We start from the raw sequence: 25767 nt of genomic DNA on the forward strand, positions 1-25767 counted from the left end.
AGTAATCTTTTATTGGTTTATGTTGCCTTATCTTGGGACTGATAAGACATGGGGTGTGCTGTTTAAAAATCCTTGTATTAGTTTCTTAAGAACATGGGTGGAGAAATGAAACCATTCAAGCAGCCTCCAGCAGGACGGCGATATCACTTCCTGGTGTATGGGCCATAAGACCGTAAGAGGTGCCCTGCTGGATACAACCAGTGGTCCATCTAGTCCAGCCTCCTGTCTCACACAGGGGCCAACCAGTCCCTCTAGAGCACGGGTAGTCAACCTGTGGTCCTCCAGATGTTCATGGACTACAATTTCCATGAGCCCCTGCCAGCACACTGGCAGGGGCTCATGGGAATTGTAGCCCATGAACATCTGGAGGACCACAGGTTGACTACCCCTGCTCTAGCTGCCAGGGGCTCATGGGAATTGTAGCCCATGAACATCTGGAGGACCACAGGTTGACTACCCCTGTTCTAGCTGGCAGGGGCTCATGGGAACTGTAGCCCATGAACATCGGGAGGACCACAAGTTGACTACCCCTGCTCTAGCTGGCAGGGGCTCATGGGAACTGTAGCCCATGAACATCTGGAGGACCACAGGTTGACTACCCCTGTTCTAGCTGGCAGAGGCTCATGGGAACTGTAGCCCATGAACATCTGGAGGACCACAGGTTGACTACCCCTGCTCTAGCTGGCAGGGGCTCATGGGAATTGTAGCCCATAAACATCTGGAGGACCACAGGTTGACTCCCCCTGATCTAGAGGGCCAACAGGGCAATTTTCTTAAAACTCTTTCAGCTCCTCACAGGGTATCTGTTGTGGGGAAAGGAAGGAAAAGGTGTTTGTGAACCGCTTTGGGAGTCCTCTGGGAAGTGAAAAGCAGGGTACAAAAAACAGTCCCTCTTGCTGAGCCCCAGAAGATATCAGCTCCTCCCAGATATATTTGGCACAGAGTTGCCTCAGTCTCCCTTCCCACCTCTTGGGTTCCTTTCCCTAGATTTTGGAAATGCCAAAGGGAACGAAAACCCATTTCTGCAAGCCGTGAGCATCGTCTGGTTCCGCTACCACAACCACCTGGCGCAGGAGTTTGCCAGGCGGAATCCCAGCTGGTCGGATGAAGATCTGTTCCAACATGCGCGCAAGTGGGTTGTGGCCACTTACCAGGTGAGGCATGGAAAAGAGAGAGGTCTCATTACCGACACCAGTAACACCTGTCCGTATGGATAGCCCTTTTGCGGGTCCAAGAGCAGATGGCTGTTCTTGCAACCCCACAACAACCCTGCAGGGAAGGCAGGCATAATAGCCAGTATGGGAGGGGGAAACAGAGAGAGAGGGGTCTCGCTGCAAGCCGCCTGCAGGTCTGAGACCCAGTCCTTCCGGCTCTGCAAATATTATCATCCCCAAATTGATCAGGAGAGAAGGAAGGAGGCATGATATAGCCCCATCTCGTCAGGTCTTGGAAGCTAGACAGGGTCAGTACTTGGATGGGAGACCCCAAGGAAGGCTCTGTGGAGTCTTTGCTTCTCCTTTGCCTGGAAAGCCCCATTCTAGGAGAAGCTAAGGCCACCGAGGAAGCTTCTGCAGAGGGAGGCAATGGGAAACAGTCTCTGCTTGCTTGCCCTGAAAGTTAAGTGGTTGGATTGGCATAAATCCATGGCCAGTTGGCAATACTTACATCATAAATCAGTGAGGGGGCTTGGTGAGAGACAGGGTGGCTTCAAGGGATGCCATCCTCCAGGTGCAGGCTGCGGATCTCCTGGATTTACAGCTTAGCTAACAGTTCACCTGGAGAAAATGGATGGATGGATTTAATTAATTAATTAATATACTGCCCTATCCAATGAATCAGCCCAGGGCAGTGCACATCATATTCCATCAACAGATCAAACAATTTGCTAAAATTAATTTTAAAAGTCTAACAGAATTTAAAATAGCATCTGAGATCAAAAACAGAATAGCAGCATCGACTGTCTCGGCTTATCTTCACCTCTTCCAGAACTCGAGCATGGTCCGGATGCTTTGGAGGGTGGAGTCTAGTGTATTGTCCTACCCAGACTCCGTCCTCAAATCTTCAGGAATTTCCCAATCTGGAGGTGGCAGCCCTGCCTCCTGACAATGGCCAGGGGGACCTAGGAACCCTAGGCCATCCGGTTCAGGTCTGAGATGACATTCACTCAGCTGAGAAGCTTACTGGGTGACTCTGGGCCTGTCACTCGCTTTTGTCAGCCTCCCTCGCAGGGTCATTGTGAGAAAAAACCCCATGGAGAAATGGGGTAGGAGAAAAAGAGATACACAGAGTTGGCTCCTTTGGGCTCCATTTGTGCCCTTCTCAAGACTTGCCTCTTGCCTTTTTAGAAAATTGTGCTGTACGAATGGCTCCCGATCTTCCTGGGAAGCAGCATTGCTGAATACGAAGGTGAGCGCTGGATCGGTGCCGTAGTATCGAGTGCCATCATTTGACACTCGGGACCTCTAATGTGTATATTTATATACCGCTGCTCCCCAAAAGTCTAGTGGCTGTTCACAACAGTAGATAAAATACAACAACCCCCCCTAAAACAGACATTACATTAAGCAGAGGGCGATCTATTCTTATTAAGAGTTCTAATCTCCCACTCCCCCACCCCTTGGTTAAGCTGTCCCTGCTGCTTATCTTCTTGAGAAAGTAGAGTATTATATTTCAATAAACTCCTTTTTGCCTCTCATGGTGTATTTCTGACCCACACTTGTGGCCCATTTATTCCAAGCCTCCAGGTGGGACCTGGGGATCCCCCAGATTTAAGGCTCATCTCTTGATTATGGAGGCCAGTTCCCCTGGGGAAAATGGCTGCTTGGGAGGGTGGCCTTTTATAGCATTGTACTCCACCCTGAGGTCCCTGTCCCCCCCAGACTTCGTCCCCAAATCCCCATGTGTCCCACAGCCTACAACTAGCAGCCCTATCCCCCCCCCACCCCCATGTTGGTAGCTGGCACAACCTGGCAAACTTAAACATAAATCAGGTTCCTTAGGAGAACAATTCATCCAGATAGGAACACAGCAGGGAGAAAGTCTTGGAAACTGTGCCGCATTCCCACCGGCACTCCCTCCCTGGGGTCAGGGCAGCTGCCAGATACCCAGATAAGGTTTCCAAGGAATTAATGTGAAAACCAGGAGTCAGGACCCCAATTAGTAGAGTCTCTTATCACCCTGTGGCCAAGCCAAGAGGTTGACATGCACTTCAGGGCCCTGCAAATAACAAAGTCTGTTCATCTGGAAAAATTCTTAAGTGGACGTGAAGTTGAATTTGAGGTGGGGCACTGGATCCTGCTGGTTACCAACCTCCAGGGGGAGATATCCCGGTATTACAGGCAACCAAGATCGGTTTCCATGGAGAAAGTGGCTGCCGTGGAGAGCTGGCTCTGTAGCATTATCCCTCGGCTAAGCTCCCTCCCCTCTCCAAACGCCTCCATTCCCAGGCCCCCATCCCCAAAAATGTCAGGTGTTTCCCAACCCAGAGCCAGCAGCCCTCCCTTACCATGACTGTGAAGCTGTAGCCCCTTGAGCGTCCGAATTCAGCAACAGGCATGTCTCTCTGTGTTGCAGGTTACAAGCAGCATATCGATTCCAGGATCTCTCCCGAATTCCTGGCAACCTCTGCGCTCTTCCTGGGCACCATGGTCCCTCCCGGAGTCTACATGAGGTGAGCAGAGAACAGGGGTTTCATTGGGCTGCCACGTGTAGTGGCCGATAATTCAGTCTCGTGCGGCAGGCAGCTGCAGTCAGCTAATGAAAGCCAGCGTGGTTAAGAGTGGCATGAATCCAAGCTGGAGAAACCAGGTTGGATTCCCCACTCCTCCTCCACATACAGCCAGCTGGGTGCCCTTGGGCCAGTCACAGTTCTCTCAGAGCTCTCTCGGCCTCACCTACCCCACAGAGTTGTGGCAATGGCACAACACTACTTAAGGTTGAGCTCTCCTGGGATTTCCCACCCCGAAGCTGACAACCCTAAATGTACTGTAGAATATATCAAAAAAGACTAATGTTATCCTGAATTTCTTTTTGGGGGGGAATGGGGGGATTTATCTTCCTGAGTAGTATTTTCCTGTTACAATATTGAAAGTTGACATAAATACCATGGACTAGTCCATCCCATCAGGAAAAGACGACTCCCGCTTGGTCCGGCAGGAATACAACGGAGTTAAAAGTTGCACTAGTCAAATGCTTGACTCATTCTGAAATCTGAATAATTTACAGCGTCCTTCCAAGCCCCTAAATAAACATGACATCAGGGATTAAAAGGTGGAACTTCGCTGTCTTTCTAAATCTGTTTCAGATTTCTTAGGAAAAAGGTCTTATCTTAGGCGGGACCAAAACGCTTTTAATATAACATGTTTGTCATCTTGCCTTCAGGGCGTTGTCTTGTATGCCATTTTTTAAAGTTAATCTACAAGAAGTCATTTACGAGGTCGGTAAAATGAGTATCCAGTTTGCTGGAGGGTAAACAGTAATGACTGGGGAAGGCACTGGCAAACCACCCCGTATTGAGTCTGCCATGAAAACGCTGGAGGGCGTCACCCCAAGGGTCAGGCATGACCCAGTGCTTCACAGGGGACACCTTTACCTTTTACCTTTACAAGTAGTCATAGACAATTGATAGAGTATACCTTGGCACAGATCCAATCCCACTCCTTCCTGGGCATAGTACAATCCAAAGCCTTGTCCTACTTCTTTACAGAAACCTCATCAGTGTCTCATCCATATTTATAAAGGAATCATAACACTTTTCTTATTAAACTCTTCAAGATGTAGGTTTCCATTACCTTCTCCAGCCTTGGCTTTCTCATCTCTTTACTATGGGTGTGGGTTTTTTTTGTTCCCATTAGGAACTCGTCCTGTGGTTTCCGAAATGTGAAAAACAGAGATGGCGGGTCTTTTCCAGCACTCCGGCTTTGCAATGCTTACTGGAGCCGGGAGGTAGGCTCTTCTTTCTCGCAGAGCTATCTGAGAGCAACTAAAGCACAAGTTTTAACTACAGCCTCACCTTTCAGTAACTGGGCCTAGAAACAGACTAATGGGTGGAGCTAGTGGTTTGCACTGTTGGTAGGTACATGTCCCTAAGCAAAGGCCCAGAACACTTGTTTGGTAAGATTGTACAGCTTTCTACTATCTATGGGTGGTTATGAGCGGCAGTCTCTAATCTGGAGAGCTAGGTTTGATTCCCCCACTCCTCCATATGCAGCAAGCTGGGTAAACTTGAGCTACTCATAGCCCTGTTAGAGCTGTTCTTGCAGAGCAGTTCTCTCGGAGCCCTACCTCCCTCACAGGGTGTCTGTTGTGGGGAGAGGAAGGGGTGATTGGAAGCCACCTCCTTCGGGCAGTGAAAAGTGGGACATAAAACCAGCTCTCTTCTCCCCTGCAGTGCTGATGCTGGCAGTGGGCATCATTCACAGACACACTGGTTCTTTATGCGACATCTTTCTGTTTTGCTCAGAATCCCAATCTCCAAAAGGCCGAGGATGTCAGTGACCTGTTGCTGGGGATGAGTTCCCAGATTGCTGAACGGAAAGACAACATCGTGGTCGAAGACCTCAGAGGTAGAGTTTTTCTTCCTTCTAAACGGCTAGTATGTCTTAGGACAAAGGTTGAGTCCAGCGGCACCTTTAAGACCAACAACGTTTCATTCAAGGTGCGCTTTCAAAATACCCACAACAGCCCGTCGACTCTGGCTGTGAAAGCCTTTGACGATTCATCGAGGCAATGATCTTTCTCACTCTAAAAGATTAAAAACATTCCGGGGTGTAGGAATGACACGACCCTTCGACTTTAATTCACCAAATAAGCTAAGCTGCAATTGTTGGGATGTTGAGAAGTGTGACATTTGCCACTGGCTAGAAATGTCTTGGGAACACCATCTCTTCTGCAAGGGAGGTGTGCCTGGACCCTCAGAGGGGCCTGCAGAGAGAGAGAATGTGGCTGTCCTGTTGAACATCCCCTGCCTTCGTGTCTTGGTTCTGTAGATTACTGGTACGGGCCGATGAAATATTCCCGCACCGACTTCGTGGCTAGCTGGATCCAGCGTGGGCGGGACCTTGGTTTGCCGACCTATAACGAAGCAAGGAAGTTCTTCCAACTCGACCCTGCTAATGACTGGCAGAGAAGCAATGGCGAAATCTTTCAGAAGAACCAGACGGTACTGAGCTAAGAACTCTGAGGAGGAAGGGGGGCTGGTGCCAGGCAGTACGATAGTCCCCCGAAAGCAGTGATTGAGGACGGAGGTTCTGCTCAAGGACACCTTCTCTCTGGGTTCGGAGTGTCTTCATTCTAGCCTCATTGGATACACGCAACTTGGGGTCCTGGTGGGCAGAGGGAGGGGGACCAGTGGCAGCATCAGCAGACCTTGAGATTTAGGGTTGCCAGGTCCATCCTGGCAACTGGCATAGGCTGGCAGGGCTTATCTGAAAAGGGAGCGAGGCTCAGGTGATGCCACCAGTAGCATGGCGACATGATTTCCGGCGTGCATGAGAAGTGGCATCATCACACTGCATCATCAGAGCGACACACTGGTATTGGGGCGAAACCTCTATGGTACAAATCGCTTCTACCATAGACTGTGTTGACTTGCCAGCTTCTGGTATCAGGTTCCAGCATTGTTTCCAGAAACCAATCAAAGCAGTGTCAGCAGCTCACCATCCGAAGTACACGTTATGTCCATGCCAGGAAATCTCTCTGGGGAGATTTTACAGCCGCACGCCCAGCTTCTCGGGAACAGTCCTGCAACGACTGATCTTCATTGTCAACAGGCAGCTGGCGTCGAGCACTTTGCTGCCTAACCTGTAACTGTCCTCAGCCTTCTTTTGCAGTATTCCAAGGGTGGAGGCGATCCCAGAGGGATGGGGGCAGCCAACTGGCTTTCTCCCGCTGAATTACAGCTGGAGGGTAGAGGTTATTCTGACACTCCTGCCTGCAAGTTCAGGCCTGGGACCAAAAAGGATGAGAACTCTAAACATTATTGTTATGACAGTATCGCAAATACACATTTTATTGCAGTGCTAAACAAGGTCAGTTGAAAACAATACATTGACAATCGCAGTAGAAAAGAGACACAAACCCTTTGAGGAACGCATCCAGTGCCAAAAGATTATGACACGGATACCAAAATGACCCAACGCATTTTGATCCAACTGGATGTTCTTCAGAATAGAATGTCCATCAACTAAATAACCTTTTTACAGCCAGGGAGGTTAAACGTGGGTCTGTACCACAGTGAGACGCCAATAAATAGCCTGGGTCTATATTATGGATGTAAAGAATTCACGATCAGCAGGTTCATTTTTTTTTTAAGACACCATTCTTTAAACTTCTCCTGGACAGAAGTGAAACCATCCGTGTGTGGCCACAAGAGAGGTTTACCTTTTTGAAAAATCAACCTGGTGATCGTGAATTCTTTACATCCATAATATAGCCTCAGGATACTTATTGGCATCTCATTGTAGTACAGACCTATGTTTAATCTTGATAATTGACCGCTGAAGAAGATCCGATTGGATCAAAATGTGTCAGGTCGTTTTGGTCTCTGCAAATAGGGGCCTCTTCCTCCTCTGAGAAGTCCTTTCAGTTGCTGTGCCCTGGCTGATCCATGACATAGAGGTTTTGTCCAAATATTAGGACATTCTGCCCACCCTCCACCCTCCAAATCTCCAGGGATTTCCCAACTCAGCTGATAGCCACTGATGGAATATGAATATGTCTAATCCTCTCTGAAAGCCATTTACACCAGCGGCTCCCCTGGGCCGCCGATTCCACAACTGGATTGCTTGTTGAGTGAAGAAGTACTTCCTTTGGTCAGTCGTGGGTGTACTGCCTGAACCGCTTCCCAGCAACCCTGCTCCAACAGTGTGACTGAACCGTATGGCTTTGCTTTCCAGCTGATCGAGGGACTCGCAGCCCTCTACAGAAATGACACGGCCCGCCTGGAGCTGCTACCCGGGGCGTTGCTGGAAGCAAACCGAAGTCTTTTCCGGGCCGTCATGAAGGACCAGTTTGTTCGCCTGAGAGATGGAGACCGGTTCTGGTTTGAAAACACCAAGAACGGGTAAGAGCCAGCTTTGCAGGAACTCTCTCTGGGACATCGCGTGCAGCAGAGGATCAATTCGCAAAGACGGGACAGGGATTTGTGACTCTTTACCCCATTCCCTGGAAATCCCATTTTCCCAATGGCAGCTTTAATGTGTCCTCATGGTCGGGGTATTGAGCGGCTTGGGATTGAGGATTTTATCTTTGTCATTGTTTTATTGCGGTTTTATTTCTGTTGCAAACCGCCGTGAGCTGGCCAGCCTGGGAGAGGCGGGTAACAAATATAATAATACATAAAATAAAAAGAACACCAGAGAAGCCATGTGGAGTCAGGCCAATGGCCCATCCAGCCCTATTACTGCCCCAGACATAGCGTTCCATCGATAACCTTGTGGCTAATAGCCGTTTGATGAACCTCTGTTCTCTCACAGGTTATTCTCTTCTGAGGAAATCAAGGCTCTTAAAAACATATCGTTCCGTGATATTCTTGTTATTGTCACCTATGGGAATTCAACCACGATCCAAGCAGATGTGTTTGTCTGGAACAACGGTGGGTATTTATCCTTTGCAGTACTTCGGAATATTTCTCTTGGACCGCTTTATTTGGACTGGTTTCCCAGGTTAGGATTCCAATGGTCCAAGAATCTTTGGGGACCTTAAATGATGTTATTGAACTCTTAATGCTCTTAATGCTAAAATGATGTTATAGAGTTCTTAATGCTTCGGAGATGAAGCAATTCTGCTTTTACATTCACCGCTCTGAGCCTTTTGAATGAGATGAGCGAGTAATTCCTTTACCAAAAGGCTTGCCGTAGTCTCGATGGAAAACACGGACCGCAAAAACCTGCACTGCCAATCAAATCTCCAGTGGCCAATTAGAAACTTTGCTGGGCACCTGTCCCATCCCACTTTATAAAAATACTTGGTGGGCACCACGCTGGGGATCCCTGTCCGTTTACACATCAGATGGCATCAGAGAAATAGAAAGGAATGCACAGATCTTGACCGGTCTATCCCTCTGAGTCTCTATGGTCCCCCTCTGGAACCTGAAGTTAAGAGACAGTCCAAAGCCTTTCACTTTCAACAAGCTATGATTTTGGGGGAAAGGGGGAGAGAACTGATGTCTGCTGGTTTGTGTGGAGTCTTCCAGTTGTTCAGGAACTCTCTCGGGAGAACAATGAGACGCCGCTGCCATTCTGTCTTTCTTCCCAGGCGATGGGTGCCCTCAGCCCCAACAGATAACTGCTCAACAGTTGCCACCTTGCGTGTCCCTGACAACACTGGATTACTTCAAAGGGAGCGTGCCTGGATTTGTGATCCTCATCATTGCGCTCTTCTGTTTCCCTTTAGGTTTGTTCCTGTCCAGGGATGTTGATTCTTCTAAAATGTAGAACTATCTGCACACTCGCCAAGTTTCTCCCTCGAGAAACCTGACAGTGAAATGTTGGGAAGAGGGCTGATCCCACATGGTTTCTCTTATTTTCTTACGAGCAGAAATCCAGGGTTGGGCTAGATTAGCCTTTCTCACCTTTTCTTACTGCTGAGAAACCCCTGAAATATTCTTCAGGCTTTGAGAAGCCCCAGAAGTGGAGGGATTTGGCAGAATATGGCTGTGTACAGACCCACCCAGGGTCCCTCCCCTTCCTACCCCCTCCAGGCCCATCGTTGGCCATTTTGGGTAGGGTGGGCAAGTTGCCATGACCATCTATAGTTACATCACCCAATAAGTGTTTTTAAAAATATATTATAAAATTAATTAACTCCCACCCATTCGGGAAACCCTTCCAGGGCCATCAAGAAACTCCAGGGTTTCACAAAACCCTGGTGGAGGAAGCCTGGACTAGAGGGGCCATTGACCTTCTCTTATGCTCTCATGGAGTCTTGTGGCATTCTTGTCTCCCCAGCGAGTTTGCTCGTCGCTTGGATTGTCGCCTTTGTCCGGAGGAGGGACTTCAGAAAGCTGCAGAAGAGGCAAAACCCCAAGGAGCGGTCGGAAACATTTTCAGAGGGTATATCAGGTGAGACGCGGTTATCCAAGTCACCAATACACTGGTAGCCCCTCTAGCCAGCAAAAGCATCCTTCTGCTAGCAAAGAAAGAACATGTACTGCAGGGTATTCATTACCTGTGTGTACTGGGGTCAAGATGCAGGCCAAAACTAGAAACAAATGAATGAGGATAAGCTTCTTAAACAAAGGTCTTTCCCCTGGCCCTTGATTGTGCACAGGTTAGGGCAGGGCCTGACATACACGTTCATTGTCCTTGTTTGAGATGAGAGTCCCCAAATTTTCTGGGAAGGTCTGAGCTTTCTTACGTTTTGTTTCCCCAGCTTTTGAGTGGCAAGACCCCAAGACCTCCACTACCCAAATCTACCTTCAGCTGCATGAAGACAAGGTGATCAAAGTGCTGGACAGCAAGCTGGCAGTGTCGCGGAGCATCAATCTGAAAAGCCAGCAGCAGGTGGAAACCATCCTGTCCAACAACAAAGGCAGCAAGACACTGCTCCTGAAGATCCCCAAGGAATATGACTTGGTAGGCGGCCAATGCCGGGCAGGAGGCCCCACAGAACATGGTTATGATCATCGAAACCCTTGCTACTGTTAGAATTTGGAATGGGGTGGGGTGGGGAAACATGCCTTTTGAAAACATGTCCTCTTTTCCTCTTTACATCAATTAACAAAGAAGGGAGCCAAGTTTCAAATGTCCAAACCAAGTGGGGATAATAGTTATGAAGCACCTAGAAAGCCTACCTGCAGGTTTCCATTCTGCTCTGCCATGGCTCCCCACCTGAGAAGCTCTCCATTGCCTTGTCTCCTTAGGTGTTGCAGTTCAGCAGCGAGGCTGAGCGGAGGGACTTCCTTGCGCAACTCAGAGCCTACCTGGAGAGGAGCCGCCTGACTCTGCACGTGTCCGAAATGAAGGAGCAACTGTTGCTGATGAAAGCAGTCACCAAGGAGCAGAGGAAGCATATTCTGGAGATATTTTTCCGGCATTTGTTTGCTCAGGTACGCACGGAAGGAAGACATTTCCCCTCCAGCTCTAAGTTGGGAAATAGCTGGAGATTTGGGGTTGGAGCTTTAGTGGAGTCTGAGGTTTAGTGCCTCTGAATGTGGAGGTTCTTCTCAGTCACCAGGAGCCATTAATAATCCTCCATTGATCTAATCCCCTTTTAAAGCTGTTTGTTCCTGTGGCCATGACTATATGCTTCAGCAGCGAATTCCAAATTGTGTAAAGAAGTATTTCCTTTAGTCTGTCCTGAACTTACTGCCCGTTATTGTTTTGGAGCAGGCGCTGTAAAGTTAAGCGGTAATTCAGCAAAACAAGTGCTATTGCTTTTTCTCAAATCTATACCAAAAGCCTTGATGATGATGATGATGGATTGTCACAGTCATCTTTGACTGGTTGTTCTGCAGTTTGAGATTTAGCCAAGTTGTTGGGAATTGCAGAGGGATCTTTGCAGGATTCTCTTTGTTCCAAGCAACACTGTCTTCTGGAGCAGAGTTGGTGTTATTTGCTCAATGCTCAGAATGTTCATGATGGTCACATTATTCTCCTAGAGATGTTCTAACTCTGTTATTAGGTCTTGATGTCTTGCGATCTTCTCCACTTCTTTCTTTTCTATTCTGTCTTCTGGGATTGCAGTGTCACGAAACCCAAATTTCCCATTTTTTTTTCCTACTGTTGTAATAATAATTAAAAGAATCTTCATTATTATTTCTCCGGTGCATCCTCGGACTCTTACTGAAAGTGACTGTCAATTAAAATAATAAGTATGAAAACAAGACGTCTTTCCCCACTGTCAACAGATCTGTCTGCAGGCATATTTAAATTTCAGCAGGCTAAGCAAGATTTTAACAAAAATGATCTTTGGAAAAACAAAACAGGCCGTTACATGTTCTTTGGGTTAAGAGTTTTGTTCTGCATGTACAGAAAGGGAGGGCTCGGTGTTAACAACCGTTACCTAGGCAAACACCTGACCCGGATGGCCTAGACAAGCCCAGTCCCATCAGATATCAGAAGCTGAGCATGGACAGCCTGGCTGGCACTTGGAAGGGCGACCTCCAAGGAATACCAAGGTCGTGATGGGTGAGCAGGCAATGGCAAACCACCTCCAAAGATTTCTTGCCAGACAACTTTAGGATCTCCTGGCTACATGACACACATGCCAGACGACAAATACATAAATGAATAAACACCCAGGCAAATGATTATTTCCAAGTCCTTTCCTACTCCTGTCCTCCATTTTCGTGAAGACTTCTGTTTGCTTGTTTTTAAACCTCTGCCTGTCTTCCCAGTGCACCAATATCTGCAAGAGAAGTGGTCCTCAGCCTTCCTAATGCCGCGACCCTTTAATACAGTTCCTCGTGTTGTGGTGACCTCCAGCCATAATATTATGCAAGGGTTCTTTTGCAGAAATTAAGCCGAAACTGACCCATGGGGTGAAGAGCCATTGTCCATGATTGTAAATAAATTGGTTATGAATTGGCAGGCGGCTTCAGGAGGAGCGGCAACCCTGGCCAAGCTGTTCGCCTTGCCGCAACCACTGTGAAAGGGTCGTTCGATCCCCAAAGGGATCCTGACCCCCAGGTTGAAAACCACTGCACTTGATCTCTTTCCTGCTGTTCCATCAAGACCTTTCCCACATGCTGGAGCTACTCCTGATTTTCTGGAGCTACTCTAGTGGTGGAATGAAGAGAACGGAGCGAATAGCACTCCTTCTTCTGGCAAGCGCCAGTGGGAGGAGAGGCATTAGTCTACTAGAGCAGGGGTAGTCAACCTATGGTCCTCCAGATGTTCAGGGACTACAATTCCCATGAGCCCCTGCCAGCATTTGCTGGCAGGGGCTCGTGGGAATTGTAGTCTATGAACATATGGAGGACCACAGGTTGACTACCCCTGTATTAGAGAGTTTTGGGGATCTTTCTGGTCTGGGTGCCTCTCGATGAACAACAGTTGAAGGTTAAGTGCCTTCTGTTTTCCTTCCACCTCCCACTGTAGGGAATCAGTAAAATCACGCATGTTTGTTGAAGAGTTAAGGAAGTGTTCGCACCTCCTGAACAATCAAACAGACCCTGCAAGACTGTCTCTATATGAATAACCCCATCAATGTTCCGGGCCACTGAGAAATAAACAAAGCCCTCGATGAGCCAGTGATTTCCTCAACTCATATTTACAGGAAAGGACGAGGCGCTGAGAGGAACAAAGAATTTGGAGTTGATTTCTCTGACTGAGGAGTGTGGAAATGTTCCTGGAATCTAATCTCTGACGCTCGCCCTTTTAGGTCTTAGACATTGACAAACTGGATGCTGGGGAATTCAACTTGGAAACATCTCAGAAAGTCAAGGAAGCCTTGAAGTGTGAACTGAGCCGGGCGGAATTTGCGGACGCTCTGGGGTTGAAGCCCCAATCCATGTTTGTGGACTCCATGTTCTCTCTGGCAGACAAAGACGGCAACGGATATATCTCCTTCAGGGAGTTCCTGGACATCTTGGTGGTCTTCATGACAGGTGACGTTTTTGTGATGCCCTCTTGAAGGACAAGGTGGAAGTGATCCACCCCTCACTAGAAAAACATTCAAAATGTTTATTAGCGGAATCAAAACCTCCAGATATTTTCCATCCCAGAGTTGGCAGCCTTAGAGAGAGGGGAATGGGATTCAGAAGAACCCTCCAGGTTGTGAGGTGGGCCAGGTTTATGCAAGTGAGGTTTTGTTTACCTCCCTTCATCTCCCGCAGGGTCTCCACAAGAGAAGTCCAAAAAGATGTTCACTATGTACGACATCGATGGAAACGGTTTCCTTTCCAAGGAAGAGTTCTACCAGATGCTGAGGTAATTCCCAACATCAACCACTTTAGGCATCGTTCGTGGACACTGTTAGGCCCAAGTTGATCTCCCCACCCCCACCCCACATCCCCAACTTGTGATGCTGGAGAAAAGTCTGACAGAGAAGCATTCCCCTGGACCCCAGGCCACCCCCTCTGCTCAAGTTTTCTTTCTGTTTTTCCGAGTTGAGTTTTGCATCGAGGCGTCTTAAAATCCCACGGCTTTCCAGTTTCCATCCCAGCTGCTGAGGAAAGGGTGGTAGGTCCTTTATTCTGAATTCCAGAAACACAAGATGGACAGATTTAAGCTGTCAGGCCAAACACCTGTCTGAAGAAAAAAAAAAGGATGGATTGGCCATCTTTGAGAGATGAATGAGAGGAACAGAGATTTGGACCCTAAACTATAAACAGTGTTGAGAGGAGCTGTGGAGAATACCCCAAACTCCTGAATAGGTGGGGTTCCCTTTCCAAAATGGCAGTTGCTTAGGTTTGACTAGTGATCAGGCTGGCCTTGGAGACGTCTCTGTCCTGGACCACACTGCATCTTCTGGCACCTGCAGATGTTCTCCAGGTCTTTCATGACACTCCATTAACAGATCCTTTAACTGGAGATGCCAGGGACTGAACCTGGGCCCTTCTGCAGGCCAAAGAGATGCATGATGCTCTACGGCTGTGCCACGGCCCCACTCTTGAAAGTCCTGAGCACACGAGGCTGCCTCAGACTGAGTCAGACGATTGGTTTTTCCAAGCTAGGCACTGCCTGTTCTGGCTGATAGCAGATCTCCAGGTCTCAGGGACAGACTTCCCACATCACGTACTGCCTGGTCCTTTTTCACTGGCAATGCCAGGGATTGAACCTGGGACCCTTTGCGTGCCAAGCAGAGGCTCTTCCATTGAGCCATGGTCCCTCCCTTCCACCTTCAGCAGCATTCAGGGGTAGAGGCCTTATGCACCGCCCTGTGAGCCACGCTCACTTAACTTCTTGGCTCTCCCCTGAAACGTTTTTCTGAAACAAGAGCCTGCCGTCGCCGTCTGGAGAGCCAGCCTGCTACTGCCTTTGGGTAGCAGAAAGTGGGGTACCCCAAAACAGCTCTTCTTCCATCCTAGGTCTTTCATTGAGATCTCCAACAACTGCCTCACGCGAGATCAGACCGAGCAAGTCATCGAGTCGATGTTCAAAGAGTCGGGCTTCCAGGATAAGGAGGAGCTGACGTGCGAGGATTTTCACTACATGCTCCGTGACCACGACAGTGAGCTCCGTCTCACCCAGCTCTGCGTTAAGGGTCAGCTAAGCAGGGGGCCTTGGAGGGGAGGGGAAGGTGGGGAGGTCTTTGTGCAATGCTACGCTGCACAAACACAGTTCCTGAGCCCTGAGACATCTCTGATGATAGATCAAATTTCTTCTTCTGTCTCCCAAAGGTGTTTCGGACAAGTTCAGACAACACATGAACAATCGGGTCTCGTTCATAAACAAGGACAAAGAAACCAAGTAAGCTATCTGCCCTTGCTACTGGACCTGCTGGTGTCACGGAAACATCTGGCTTGCGTCTTGTTCTGGTTGCCAGACCCTTACCGAGCGGTCCCCTTTCAACAATTCAGTCCTTTCACCAGCTGATAACTGAATTTTTTGCACAGGGTTCTTCATGTCACTTTGGTGTCGTTCAGTGAACTCCAACGCATTTTCCCAAAGCTTTATCACTGTAGACAGACATTCTGTTCTCTTGGGAGAGATCCTTCAAGCTCCTGATGCTGCAGCAAACGGTTTATCAATGTAGACAGGTGTTATTCTCAGGATGCTTCCAGACATCCTGTCCTATTGAGACTGCAAGCTCCTGACAATAAACCAAATTATTTGCCAATGTAGACAGGTATCACGCTTGGATGTTTCCAGACGTCCTTTTCTGTTGTCAGATGTTTCTGAGAGGCCTACTAGCAGAATGGAGACACCTGAAACTGAGATAGGGTTGGGGTGAAAAGGAGTACTACCAGAAATGAAGGGAACTCAGAGAAATGGCTTTCCCTGGGAATGTGGGTCCAAGGGAATCCTTGGCCCTGTGCTGATGCCTGAGAGCAGGGGTGACCAAACTCCAGATGTCCGTCGACTACAATTCCCATGAGCCACAGTTTGGCCACTCCTGCACTAGTGAGTGACCCTTCTCTGGAGCACATCTTACTCTTCAGCGAGCACCAAGAGAGTTTATATAGGAGTTTCTCCATTGGGTTATAATGACCTCCTCCCTTTGCAGCTCATACCCAAACCAGGAAGACCAAGGGGCTCCACCCATGGAATCCGAACTGCGGAAGCGTCTAGGCAAGAAGTAAGTATTCTTTTACAAACAGGTGGGTAGCCAGGTTGGGCCGAAGCAGCAGAACCAAGTCTGAGTCCAGTGGCACCTGGAAGAACGTCAAAGTTGAATTCCTTGAGAGCCAGTGTGGTGTCATGCTTAAGAGCGGCAGCTTCAGATCTGGAGAACTGGGTATGATTCCCCACTCCTCCACATGCAGCCCACTGGGCGACCTTGGGCTAGTCACCGTTCTCTCACTCTCAGCCCCAAGTACCTCGCAGGGTGCCAGTTGTGGGGAGAGGAAGGGAAGGCGACTGCCAGCCACTTTGAGATATATGAGGCTTGCTGGGTGACCTTGGGCCAGTTGCAGTTAGAGCTTTCTCAGCGCCACCTATGTCACAAGGTGTCTGTTGTGGCAGAAGAAGCGAAGCCAATTCTCAGCGACTCTGAGACTCCATCAGGTCATAAGAAGCAGATTCCAAACCACTCTTATTCAAGGGCTAGGCTTTTGTGTGCGTACACACCTTGCCTAAAGCTTTGTGGGTCTTAAAAATGCTGCTGAACTCAAACTGATAAAACTGTTCTGACCGAACAGCCATATCAGGGCTCTCTCAGCCTCACCCTCCTCACAGGGTGTCTGTTGTGGGGAGAGGAAGGGGAAGGCGAATGTAAGCCGCTTTGAGCCTCCTTCGGGTAGGGAAAAGCGGCATATAAGAACCAACTCTTCTTCTTCTTCTTCTTCTTCTCCTCCTCCTTCTCCTCCTTCTCCTCCTCCTTCTTCTCCTCCTTCTCCTTCTCCTTCTTCTCCTCCTTCTCCTTCTCCTTCTCCTTCTTTCTTCTTCTAACATGCTCTTCCACAGCTACTGACACTGTTCCTCGCTAGACTCAGTGCTGACAGGTCCCCCTCCGTGCACAGCTTAGGTTTTCTCTGAAGCAATGTGAGTTGCGCATATAAAGTGGAGTTTGGAACTGCTAGCCTGAGTACACGACGGCCAGCAGCTCTCAGGCAGAGCTGGCTCTTTGCGAACACCTGAGGTTCTTTAATGCGAGATGGAACCTCAGGCCCTTCACCTTGAGACGGCATGGGGTCTGAAGCCACTTCTGTCCGCCGCACCCCAGAAAGGAACCAAACCTTGGGTCTGTGTGTATGCAAATCGCTGCAGGGCTGATTTGCATTTTCCAATTTACCCTGGCAATGTGTGCCGCGAGACCTCTGCAGCATTTCCCTGTCACGGTGACGGCCTTCAGAATTTCCTGTCGCCGCCTGGGGGTCAACGTCCTTAGGCCGGCCTATTATCTGTTTCTGGCTGACTCAGTGGGAGACAAATGCTCCAGTCACACGGCATTAACGCCGTCAGGGTCGGCCGGCTGCCAGCAGCTGCTCGGCTGCGGGTCAGCTTAGTAGCTGCGGATGGGCAGGTGAAGGGCGAACCTCTCTCTGTTTTGCTGTTTCCATGGCGATAAAACCTGTTCAGGCGGAGGAAGCTTTCTGGCTGTATCACCTGCAAGTGTCTGATCCATCTGAGACATCTGTAGCCCTGGATGGAATCTGCCACTGAGCCAGTGAATGGAGTCCTGAGCAGGCGAAAGGAACGAGGCTCTCCATGGCTCCTGTTGTTACGATTTAGTCTGTGACGTTTTTTGTTCATTTGTCCTGTGTGTAGAGTTGCCAGTTCTGGGTTGGGAAACACCTGGAGGCTTTGGGGGTGGAGCCAAGAGTGGTTCCAAGGCGAGAGGCACTCAGAGGTGGTTCTCCATTGACTGCCTCTACATAGCGACACTGCATTTCCCTGGGTGGGTACGTCAACATGACCATGGTATCAGGCTTTCTCAACCAGGGTTTCTTGACAATCCTGGAAGAGTTTCCCGAATGGGCGGGAGTTAATGATACAGCTGGACGGGGTGGGAAGGGGAGAGACCCCAGCTGGGCATGTACACATCTGTGCTTCCCAACGATCGATCACTTCGGGGGGTTCTCAAAGCTTGAGGAATGTTCCAGGGGTTTCCGAATGATAAAAAAGCTGAGAAAGGCTGCCATGTACGGTCATATCACCCGATAAATGTTTAACCATTATATATATATATATAATTAACTCCCACTCATTTGGGAAATGCTTCCAGGGCCGTCAAGAAACCCCAGGGTTCACGAAACCCTGGTTGAGAAAGCGTGGCCTAGATTATCCCATCTTCATGGTATATTACACCGTCTCCATGCTAAGCGGCACCACTGAGATACACCGAGAAATGCAGTATTGGTCTATCTCTATAGCACTCGACCTAGAAAGTTCAAGGAAGATCATACGGCGAAAAGGGGGGTGGGGGGAGCATGGCTCTGTACGAAATGGCCAGATCACTTCGGAGATGGCTCGTGAACAGGACAAAACTTTGCATCCTTCATCTTGTCTCGTCCCAATGCCCCCGTCTCTTCCCCTCCTCCAGATCCTACGCGGTCCAGCCGCACCTCTACACCGAGGCGCGGAGGGAGAAGTACCACCGGGGCCTGGTCCAGCAGAAAATCCAGCAGTTCAAGCGCTTCATTGAGAACTACCGCCGGCACATCATCTGCGTGGTGATCTTCTCTGCCATCACGGCGGGCGTCTTTGCGGAGAGGGCTTACTGTGAGTTGCCAGCGCTGAGCCAGGTTCTCGGCCCAAGACCTAGAGCGGCCTGCCAGGGCTCGAACGCCACATCCTCCTCCCATGAGGAAGGAGGAATGCCTGTCTCCCGGGGAGGCAGCCCAGGGCAGTCATGCCTAAGAGTGCCACGTACGTATCTGTTTGCGGTGCCGACCAGCGCCAAAGTAGAACCGCAAACCTGCTGGCAGTAGAGCAAGTAGAGCTTTACTAACGGGTAACGAGGGGAAGTTTGCCGACCAAACTTCCCGGTACCGCTCCATAGTGGCTGCTTTTGTGACATGGGCCTGCGGGGACCGGCTTGGCTGGGCTAGAACTCTTCTCAGTTAAAATGCTCTTGCTGTATTAGGGGAAATAAGTGGCCTGCCTGTTCCGCTATAACCCAAATCCCACCCCGTTCGGCAATGTTCAACGTTTATAGCTGCTTCAAGCCCTTGACATTTGTTTTGCCAAGACGATAACAAAGGCAAACAAGGCATGGAACCAGTCTCTTTAACGCAAGCATCCCAGGAGTGGTTAGAGGAAGGTGAAGCAGGGGTCCCCAATATTTTTTGCCTCGGGGGATTCGGACATAGGGTGGCCCCACAAAATAGCCACTGCAGGAGGTGGAGCCAACCGCAAAATGGCTGCTGCAGGAGGCGGAGCCAGTCGCAAAATGGCTGCTGCAGGAGGCGGAGCCACATGCACAGAGGAAATCCAAGTGGAAGGGAGAAGAGGTTTCGTTTTAAAAATTCACATGGAAAGACGCATGAGAGGGGATGAAGCCGACACTGTGGTGGCGGTAGCCGCTGAAACAACGTTATTTTGATCTGTATAGCCAATTCTGTATAGTCAGTTCTTCAGTGGCCAGTTAGAAGACCTGCTGGGCAAGGGCGCCACCTGGCCCCACCTGTTTCCTAAGAAAACTTGGTGGGTGCCAAGAAAGGTGTCGGTGGGCACAGCTGGCGTCCACGGGCACCACATTGGGGACCCCTGGTGTAAGGTCTCCTCAGCATTATAGCTACCGTCACCAACTGGTTTCTCTGTGTCCCCAGACTATGGGTTTACCTCACCACCCAGTGGAATTGCCGACACGAACTTTGTCAGCATCATCATCTCGCGGGGGGCCGGCGCGAGCATCTCCTTCATGTACTCCTTCATCCTGCTCACCATGTGTCGGAACCTCATCACCTTCCTGCGGGAAACGTTTTTCAATCGCTACATCCCCTTCGACTCTGCCGTGGACTTCCACCGTTGGATCGCTATAGGAGCCATGATCTTTTCAGGTAGGCGTTGGAGACACAAACATACACACACACAGACATCAGCATTGCCAGGTCTGTCCCCCCCAGTCCGCCACTGGCAGGGAACTAGGGGAGTAGGGTTGCTAGCTACTGGCTGGAAAACTGGAGATTTTGGGATGGAGCCTGGGGAGGGCAGGGACCTCAATGGGGTGCAATGCTATAGAGTCCACCCCCCAAAGCAGGCTTTCTCAACCAGGTCATCGTGAAAAACTTGGGTTTCTTGACAGCCCTGGAAGGGTTTCCTGCACGGGAGGGAATTAATTTTTTAGATATTTTTTAAAAATTGTTAAGCATTTATCAGGTGATATGATCAAAATGGACCGTGATGGGCCTGGAGGGGGTGGGAAGGGACGGGGACCTGCATGGGAAAGGCTAATGTAAGACAAGGTACGTCAAATACAGTGAGTTCCCTCTTAGGCCTTTTTAAGGCTAGCTCATTGCCTAAACACTGGTTTACTACTGGGGGCCCTAGAACCTGAGGGCTGTGGCCGAAAAAGATTGAGAATGGCTGCACTAACCAGATAAACACCTTTCTCCCTCCTGCAGTCATACATTCAATGGGGCATGCCGTCAATATCTACATCTTTGCGGTTACCCCACTCAACGTCCTGGCTTGCATCTTCTCAAAAATCTTTACAAATGATGGGTAAGTCGCTGCCACCCTAGCCCTCCCCCAAGATATTATTTGATGACTTCTGCAGCAGAAAGAGCCAGAGTGCTTAGTGGTTAGAGTGCCAGGCTGGGATCTGAGAGAACCCGGTGCAAATCCTCCCACTCTGCCCCGGAAACTATGTGGCTGTCCTGAGTTCACCCAGTGGGGTGAACTCAGGACAGCCACATAGTCTCAGTCTAACCTACCTCAGCCTAAAGCATCCAGGAAAAGGATATGTCCAGCTGCTGCTTGAAGACTGTCAGTAAGGGGGAACTCACCACCTCCTTAGGCAGCCCGTTCCACTGCTGAACTACTCTGGCTGGGAAAAATTGTTTCCTGATATCTAGCCGATATCGTTCTCCACGTAGTTTAAACACATTCTTGTGGGTCCTCTCCTCTGCCGCCTACAGGAACCGCTCCCTTCCCTTCTCGAAATGACAACCTTTCAGATATTTAAAGACAGCAATCCTGTCCCCTCTCAACCTCCTCTTCTCCAGGCTGAACATTCCCAAGTCCCTCAGCCTTTCCTCACTGGGCTTGGTCCCCAAGCCCCAGATCATCCTCATCGCTCTCCTCTGAACCTTCTCCATTTTGTCCCCCGTCCCTTTTGAGGTGACACCGTGTCTTTCCCCCTTCTTTTTTCCAGGTCCCAGATCCCCCCGACATACTACTGGTGGTTTTTTGAGACCGTCCCAGGTAAGATAGCCATGGAGGTAGCCAGCAGAGATGGACCACACGGGGCCAGCAGAAATGGACCGCCTTCTTTGGTCCTTAAACTTTGTCCAGTGTTTCACTTCCCTCTCTTCCTCTCAGGCATGACTGGGGTGCTGCTGCTGGCTGTTCTCGCCATCATGTATGTCTTTGCCACCCATTACTTCCGACGCATTAGTTTCCAGGGGTTCTGGATCACTCACCACCTCTATGTGGTTCTCTATATCTTGGTAAGTCACTTCCGAGCCTTGCTTATCCCCTGAAAGAAGGGCAATGGTATGAACTCATGAAGAGCTGGAGGTTCGATCACAAGAAAGCTAACGCTTCCCAGCAGAAGTCATTTAGGCAAATGAATTTATTTGGCAAGTCTTGGCCAACTCCCGGGGACCCTAGTAAAGGGTTTTCAAGGCAAGTGAGAGATAAGAGGCAGTTGGCCATTGTCTTCCTCTGCAGAGCCTTCCTTGGTGGTCTCCTTTTCAAGTACTGACCCTGCTTGGCTTCTGAGACCGGGCTATACCGTGCTGCCTTCCTCTTCAGAACCTTCCTTTTCAAGTACTGACACTGCTTGGCTTCTGAGACCAGGCTATACCGTGCTGCCTTCCTCTTCAGAACCTTCCTTGGTGGTCTCCTTTTCAAGTACTGACCCTGCTTGGCTTCTGAGACCAGGCTATACCGTGCTGCCTTCCTCTTCAGAACCTTCGTTTTCAAGTACTGACGCTGCTTGGCTTCTGAGACCGGGCTATACCGTGCTGCCTTCCTCTTCAGAACCTTCCTTGGTGGTCTCCTTTTCAAGTACTGACTCTGCTTGGCCAAGATCTGATGAGATTGGGCTGTATCATGCCTCCTTCCCTCTTCTGTGTGACCTACCTATTTAACTTTCCCTGTTGTAAGGTGTAGGTTGGGGGTAGGCACATTATAAAATTTGGTATATGATTTTTTTAAAAAAATCACATCCTGAGGAAGGGAATGAAAGAACAAGGCTTAGGAAACATTAAGGTGTAGAGAGGAATAGTTCGATCATTAGAGATGCCAACCCCCAGGTGGGACCTGGAGATCCCCCGGAATCACAGCTCATCTCCAGACTACCAAAATCAATTTCCTTCAAGAAAATGTATGCATTGGGGGGTGGTCTCTATGGTCTTGTACCCCACAGGGGTCCCTTTCTTCCCCAAGCTCCATCCCCAAATCTCTAGGAGGTGATGTGAAAGACTTCTAGTTGTTGGCATATTCCTTTGAAAAGTTCTCAGTGTATGGACAGCTGTGTGGGTCTTTTGTGTCCTCCCCAGATTAACATCCACGGCAGCTTTGCTCTGATCCAGCAGCCCCGCTTCTACGTTTATTTCCTGGTCCCGGCTCTCATCTTCTGCACCGACAAACTGATCAGCCTGAGCAGGAAGAAGGTGGAAATCAGTGTGGTGAAGGCTGAACTCCTCCCTTCAGGTAGCGTGGGGCCCTTGAGCCTTGCGACCGAACTTCCGCTGGGAGTGGTCCCATGCTGGCGTCTTTGTGCCCACCTTGCTCAATCATTACTTCACTTGCTTTGATAATGCCTGTAGCTACTGGGCTTCTGTCAATTCTGCTGGGCTTCTGCTGGGCTTCTGTCTGCTGGGCTTCTGTCGATTCAAGGAAAGTTTGCCAACTCCGGGTTGGGAAACACCTGGGGATTTGGGGGATGGCACCTGAGGTGGGTGGGATTGGGAAAGGGAGGGACTTTCAAAGCCATGAAGTCCATGAAGTCCACTTTCCAAAGTGGCTATAGGTATGTCCATGACTGTCCCTCCCATTCTAATGCATTGAAAATGTTGTTTCAATTGTGCTTACCCAAGAGGTGCAGTACCTGTTGCCCAGCACCCGTTCCTGCTAAATCACCAGTCCTATTTTTCTCCTATTCCATTTGTAACCACAAAGTTGTAACCAAAAGGCCACAAAATCTTCCTCCATGCAACTCCGAGCAGCATATATGCTTCTTTCTCCCTTCCATCCTCTTAACAACTCCGTAGGGCAGGTTAGAAAGATTTGCGCCGGTCCACTCAATAAGCTTTGTGGTTGGATGGGGATTTGAACCTGGGTCTTCCCAAGTCTTAGAGCCCTACAAGACCTCCAGGGAATAAGCTTTCAGGAGTCAAATCTCCCTTTGTCAGAAAACCAAATGAATCTGGAGAAATTGTTCCAAAGTAAAAAAAAAATTGGTAAATAAACTTTGCTCATTGGAGTAGTAGGCGATGGGTAGGATGCAACCTTTTGAAGTTCAATTTCCACATTTCTGGGGCCTCGACGGCAGATCCTCAGAAAGCCTCTTTCCCTCCTCTCTCGGGGCAGGGGTCACTCACCTCCAGTTCCAGAGGCCCGAAGACTTTGACTACCGGTCTGGACAGTGGGTGCGGATTGCCTGTCTGTCTCTGGGCACCAACGAGTACCACCCCTTCACTCTGACCTCTGCTCCCCATGAGGACACGTTGAGCTTGCACATCCGAGCGGCCGGACCCTGGACGACCCGCCTGCGAGAGCTCTACTCCCCGGAAAGCGTGGGTGAAATCGGCAAATATCCCAAGGTAAGGCTGTGTAGTTTCCACGTCCTCCTGCCGAGAGCTGAATTGAGGGGCAAGCAGTCCCAGACAGGACTAAACAGAAACAGGCTGTTTGCTCACTCACCAAGAATCCCAGTGTGACCCAGATGCGATGTGAGGATGTTGGGATGTTGCTATGTTTTGGGGACAAAATCTCCAGTATGGAATTCTACTGTAAAGTTTTTGCCCCAAACCAGAGCATTGCCCCCATGCCTTCCACATGCCTACATCACTTCCGGGTCTCACTGAAGTCACATAGGCATGCTGGTCAAATGCCGGCTGGGTCTTCTCTTTGGGATGCGTGGGTAAGTTCCCCATGCTGGCCAGCTGATCGGCAGCAGAGAAATCGAGCCTAGTAGCAGGGGGCCCCTGCCCTCACCAGGGGGTCCAGCAGCCCTACAGGTCAGCCAGGCCATGCGTTGTGTGGTCAGAATGAGAAAGCGGCCATGGTTCCGACTTCACCTCTGCCTCTTTGCAGCTCTACCTGGACGGGCCTTTTGGGGAAGGACACCAAGAGTGGAACAAGTTTGAAGTCTCTGTGCTGGTGGGAGGGGGCATCGGGGTGACCCCATTTGCCGCCATCCTCAAAGATCTGGTCTTCAAGTCGTTGGTCGGCTCCAAGATCCCCTGCAAGAAGGTGAGGTTGGCAGAGCAGACGGTCAAGGTGACGAAGAGTAAAATACTGGGGTGGCTCTTGGAGAATTGGATGGGTTCCCCAGAAGGGTGGACAATCAGTCACTAGAGGAGGCGGGGAGGCCTGTCAAGACACATGTAGCTACAGTCAATCAAATCTCCACTAGCCAGTTGGAAGCCTTGCAGGGCCAAAGGCTCACCTGGCCCCACCCACTTTCTACGGACATTTTAGAGGCGCCAGAAAAGATGTTGGTTCCGATGGGCATCATGCTGGGTACTCCTACGTTAGGCACCAAGCAGCAGGTTGGGGGTATTTTTGGTTTTTTGGAGGGCTCCAGCGATCACTGCGTCTTGCCTTCTCATCCTTCCCAGATCTATTTCATTTGGGTGACCCGGACGCAGAGGCAGTTTGAGTGGATGGCCGACATAATCCGCGAGCTGGAGGGGAAAGACCAGCGGGAGCTGGTGTCCGTCCACATCTACATCACTCAGCTGGCGGAGAAATTCGACCTGCGCACGACTATGCTGGTGAGTCCTCGCAGGGCCAACGCTTGGGGGCCCACCATGCACAGGGCCCTGCATGCCTCGCTGGGGAGAATTCACAGCTTGCTCCTGTCTCATTCCCTTTAGCAGAGGCCACCATCGGTACGAGTCCTGACTCCACTCTAGTTTCTGTAACCTTATGGAGATGTCAATGGTGGCAGATTCCAGGGAGAGCAAAGAGGTCGCCCTCTGCAGTTGGGACTGCTCTACTTCTCCCTCTCTGTCTCTCCTTTTTCTTCCCAGTACATCTGTGAGAGGCACTTTCAGAAGGTCCTGAACCGGAGCTTGTTCACTGGCCTGAGGTCCATCACCCATTTTGGACGGCCCCCTTTCCTCCCCTTCTTCTGCTCCTTGCAAGAGGTTCATCCTGAGGTCAGTGGCAAGAACGGGCAGACGTGGCTGGAGAGTGGCCACTGCTTGGAGGGCAGTGCAAAGAGGCAGAAACTTTGTCAGGGATTTTGCTAGAAGCCCCAACTGCAACCGCAAAGGGACAGATTTAGTGGCTTCCAGCCTCCAGGTGGGGCCTGGAGATCTTCTGGAATCACAGCTCTTTTCCAGGCGGCAGAGGTCCATTTCCAACCCCATGTGTTCCTGCT

At 49.9% G+C, this 25767-nt stretch overlaps 2 protein-coding genes across 4 annotated transcripts in view; one reads left to right on the forward strand and one right to left on the reverse strand.

Annotated features, from left to right (window-relative positions):
- The window catches only part of DUOXA2 (dual oxidase maturation factor 2), a 48879-nt gene extending 28913 nt beyond the window's left edge, over window positions 1-19966 (reverse strand). Inside the window, exons 1-4 of one of the 2 annotated variants that reach the window (XM_077318162.1) lie at window positions 19830-19965; window positions 4104-4239; window positions 3506-3661; window positions 1666-1775 (exon numbers count right to left, since the gene is read on the reverse strand). The gene's annotated coding sequence lies outside the window, so the exon portion shown is untranslated. Of the gene's footprint in view, window positions 1-1665; window positions 1776-3505; window positions 3662-4103; window positions 4240-19829 lie in introns of both variants that reach the window. The other variant, XM_077318161.1, reaches the window with a different exon arrangement.
- DUOX2 (dual oxidase 2) overlaps window positions 1-25767 on the forward strand; it is a 42622-nt gene that overhangs the window by 14942 nt on the left and 1913 nt on the right. For both annotated transcript variants that reach the window (XM_077318158.1, XM_077318159.1), the window contains exons 7-33: window positions 988-1154; window positions 2346-2406; window positions 3574-3670; window positions 4854-4944; window positions 5462-5564; window positions 5988-6160; window positions 7896-8062; window positions 8475-8593; window positions 9256-9393; window positions 9948-10061; window positions 10372-10574; window positions 10862-11047; window positions 13324-13549; window positions 13778-13871; window positions 14972-15147; window positions 15284-15353; window positions 16111-16182; window positions 18589-18767; window positions 19817-20047; window positions 20612-20711; window positions 21364-21413; window positions 21531-21658; window positions 22715-22868; window positions 23748-23980; window positions 24474-24632; window positions 25001-25156; window positions 25415-25543. In XM_077318158.1, the coding sequence (XP_077174273.1) occupies window positions 988-1154; window positions 2346-2406; window positions 3574-3670; window positions 4854-4944; window positions 5462-5564; window positions 5988-6160; window positions 7896-8062; window positions 8475-8593; window positions 9256-9393; window positions 9948-10061; window positions 10372-10574; window positions 10862-11047; window positions 13324-13549; window positions 13778-13871; window positions 14972-15147; window positions 15284-15353; window positions 16111-16182; window positions 18589-18767; window positions 19817-20047; window positions 20612-20711; window positions 21364-21413; window positions 21531-21658; window positions 22715-22868; window positions 23748-23980; window positions 24474-24632; window positions 25001-25156; window positions 25415-25543 (3776 nt within the window). The remainder of the gene's footprint in view (window positions 1-987; window positions 1155-2345; window positions 2407-3573; window positions 3671-4853; window positions 4945-5461; window positions 5565-5987; window positions 6161-7895; window positions 8063-8474; window positions 8594-9255; window positions 9394-9947; window positions 10062-10371; window positions 10575-10861; window positions 11048-13323; window positions 13550-13777; window positions 13872-14971; window positions 15148-15283; window positions 15354-16110; window positions 16183-18588; window positions 18768-19816; window positions 20048-20611; window positions 20712-21363; window positions 21414-21530; window positions 21659-22714; window positions 22869-23747; window positions 23981-24473; window positions 24633-25000; window positions 25157-25414; window positions 25544-25767) is intronic.

The sequence above is a fragment of the Paroedura picta genome, chromosome 18 (assembly GCF_049243985.1).
Source record: "Paroedura picta isolate Pp20150507F chromosome 18, Ppicta_v3.0, whole genome shotgun sequence".
In the NCBI taxonomy this organism is placed as follows: Eukaryota; Metazoa; Chordata; class Lepidosauria; order Squamata; family Gekkonidae; genus Paroedura; species Paroedura picta.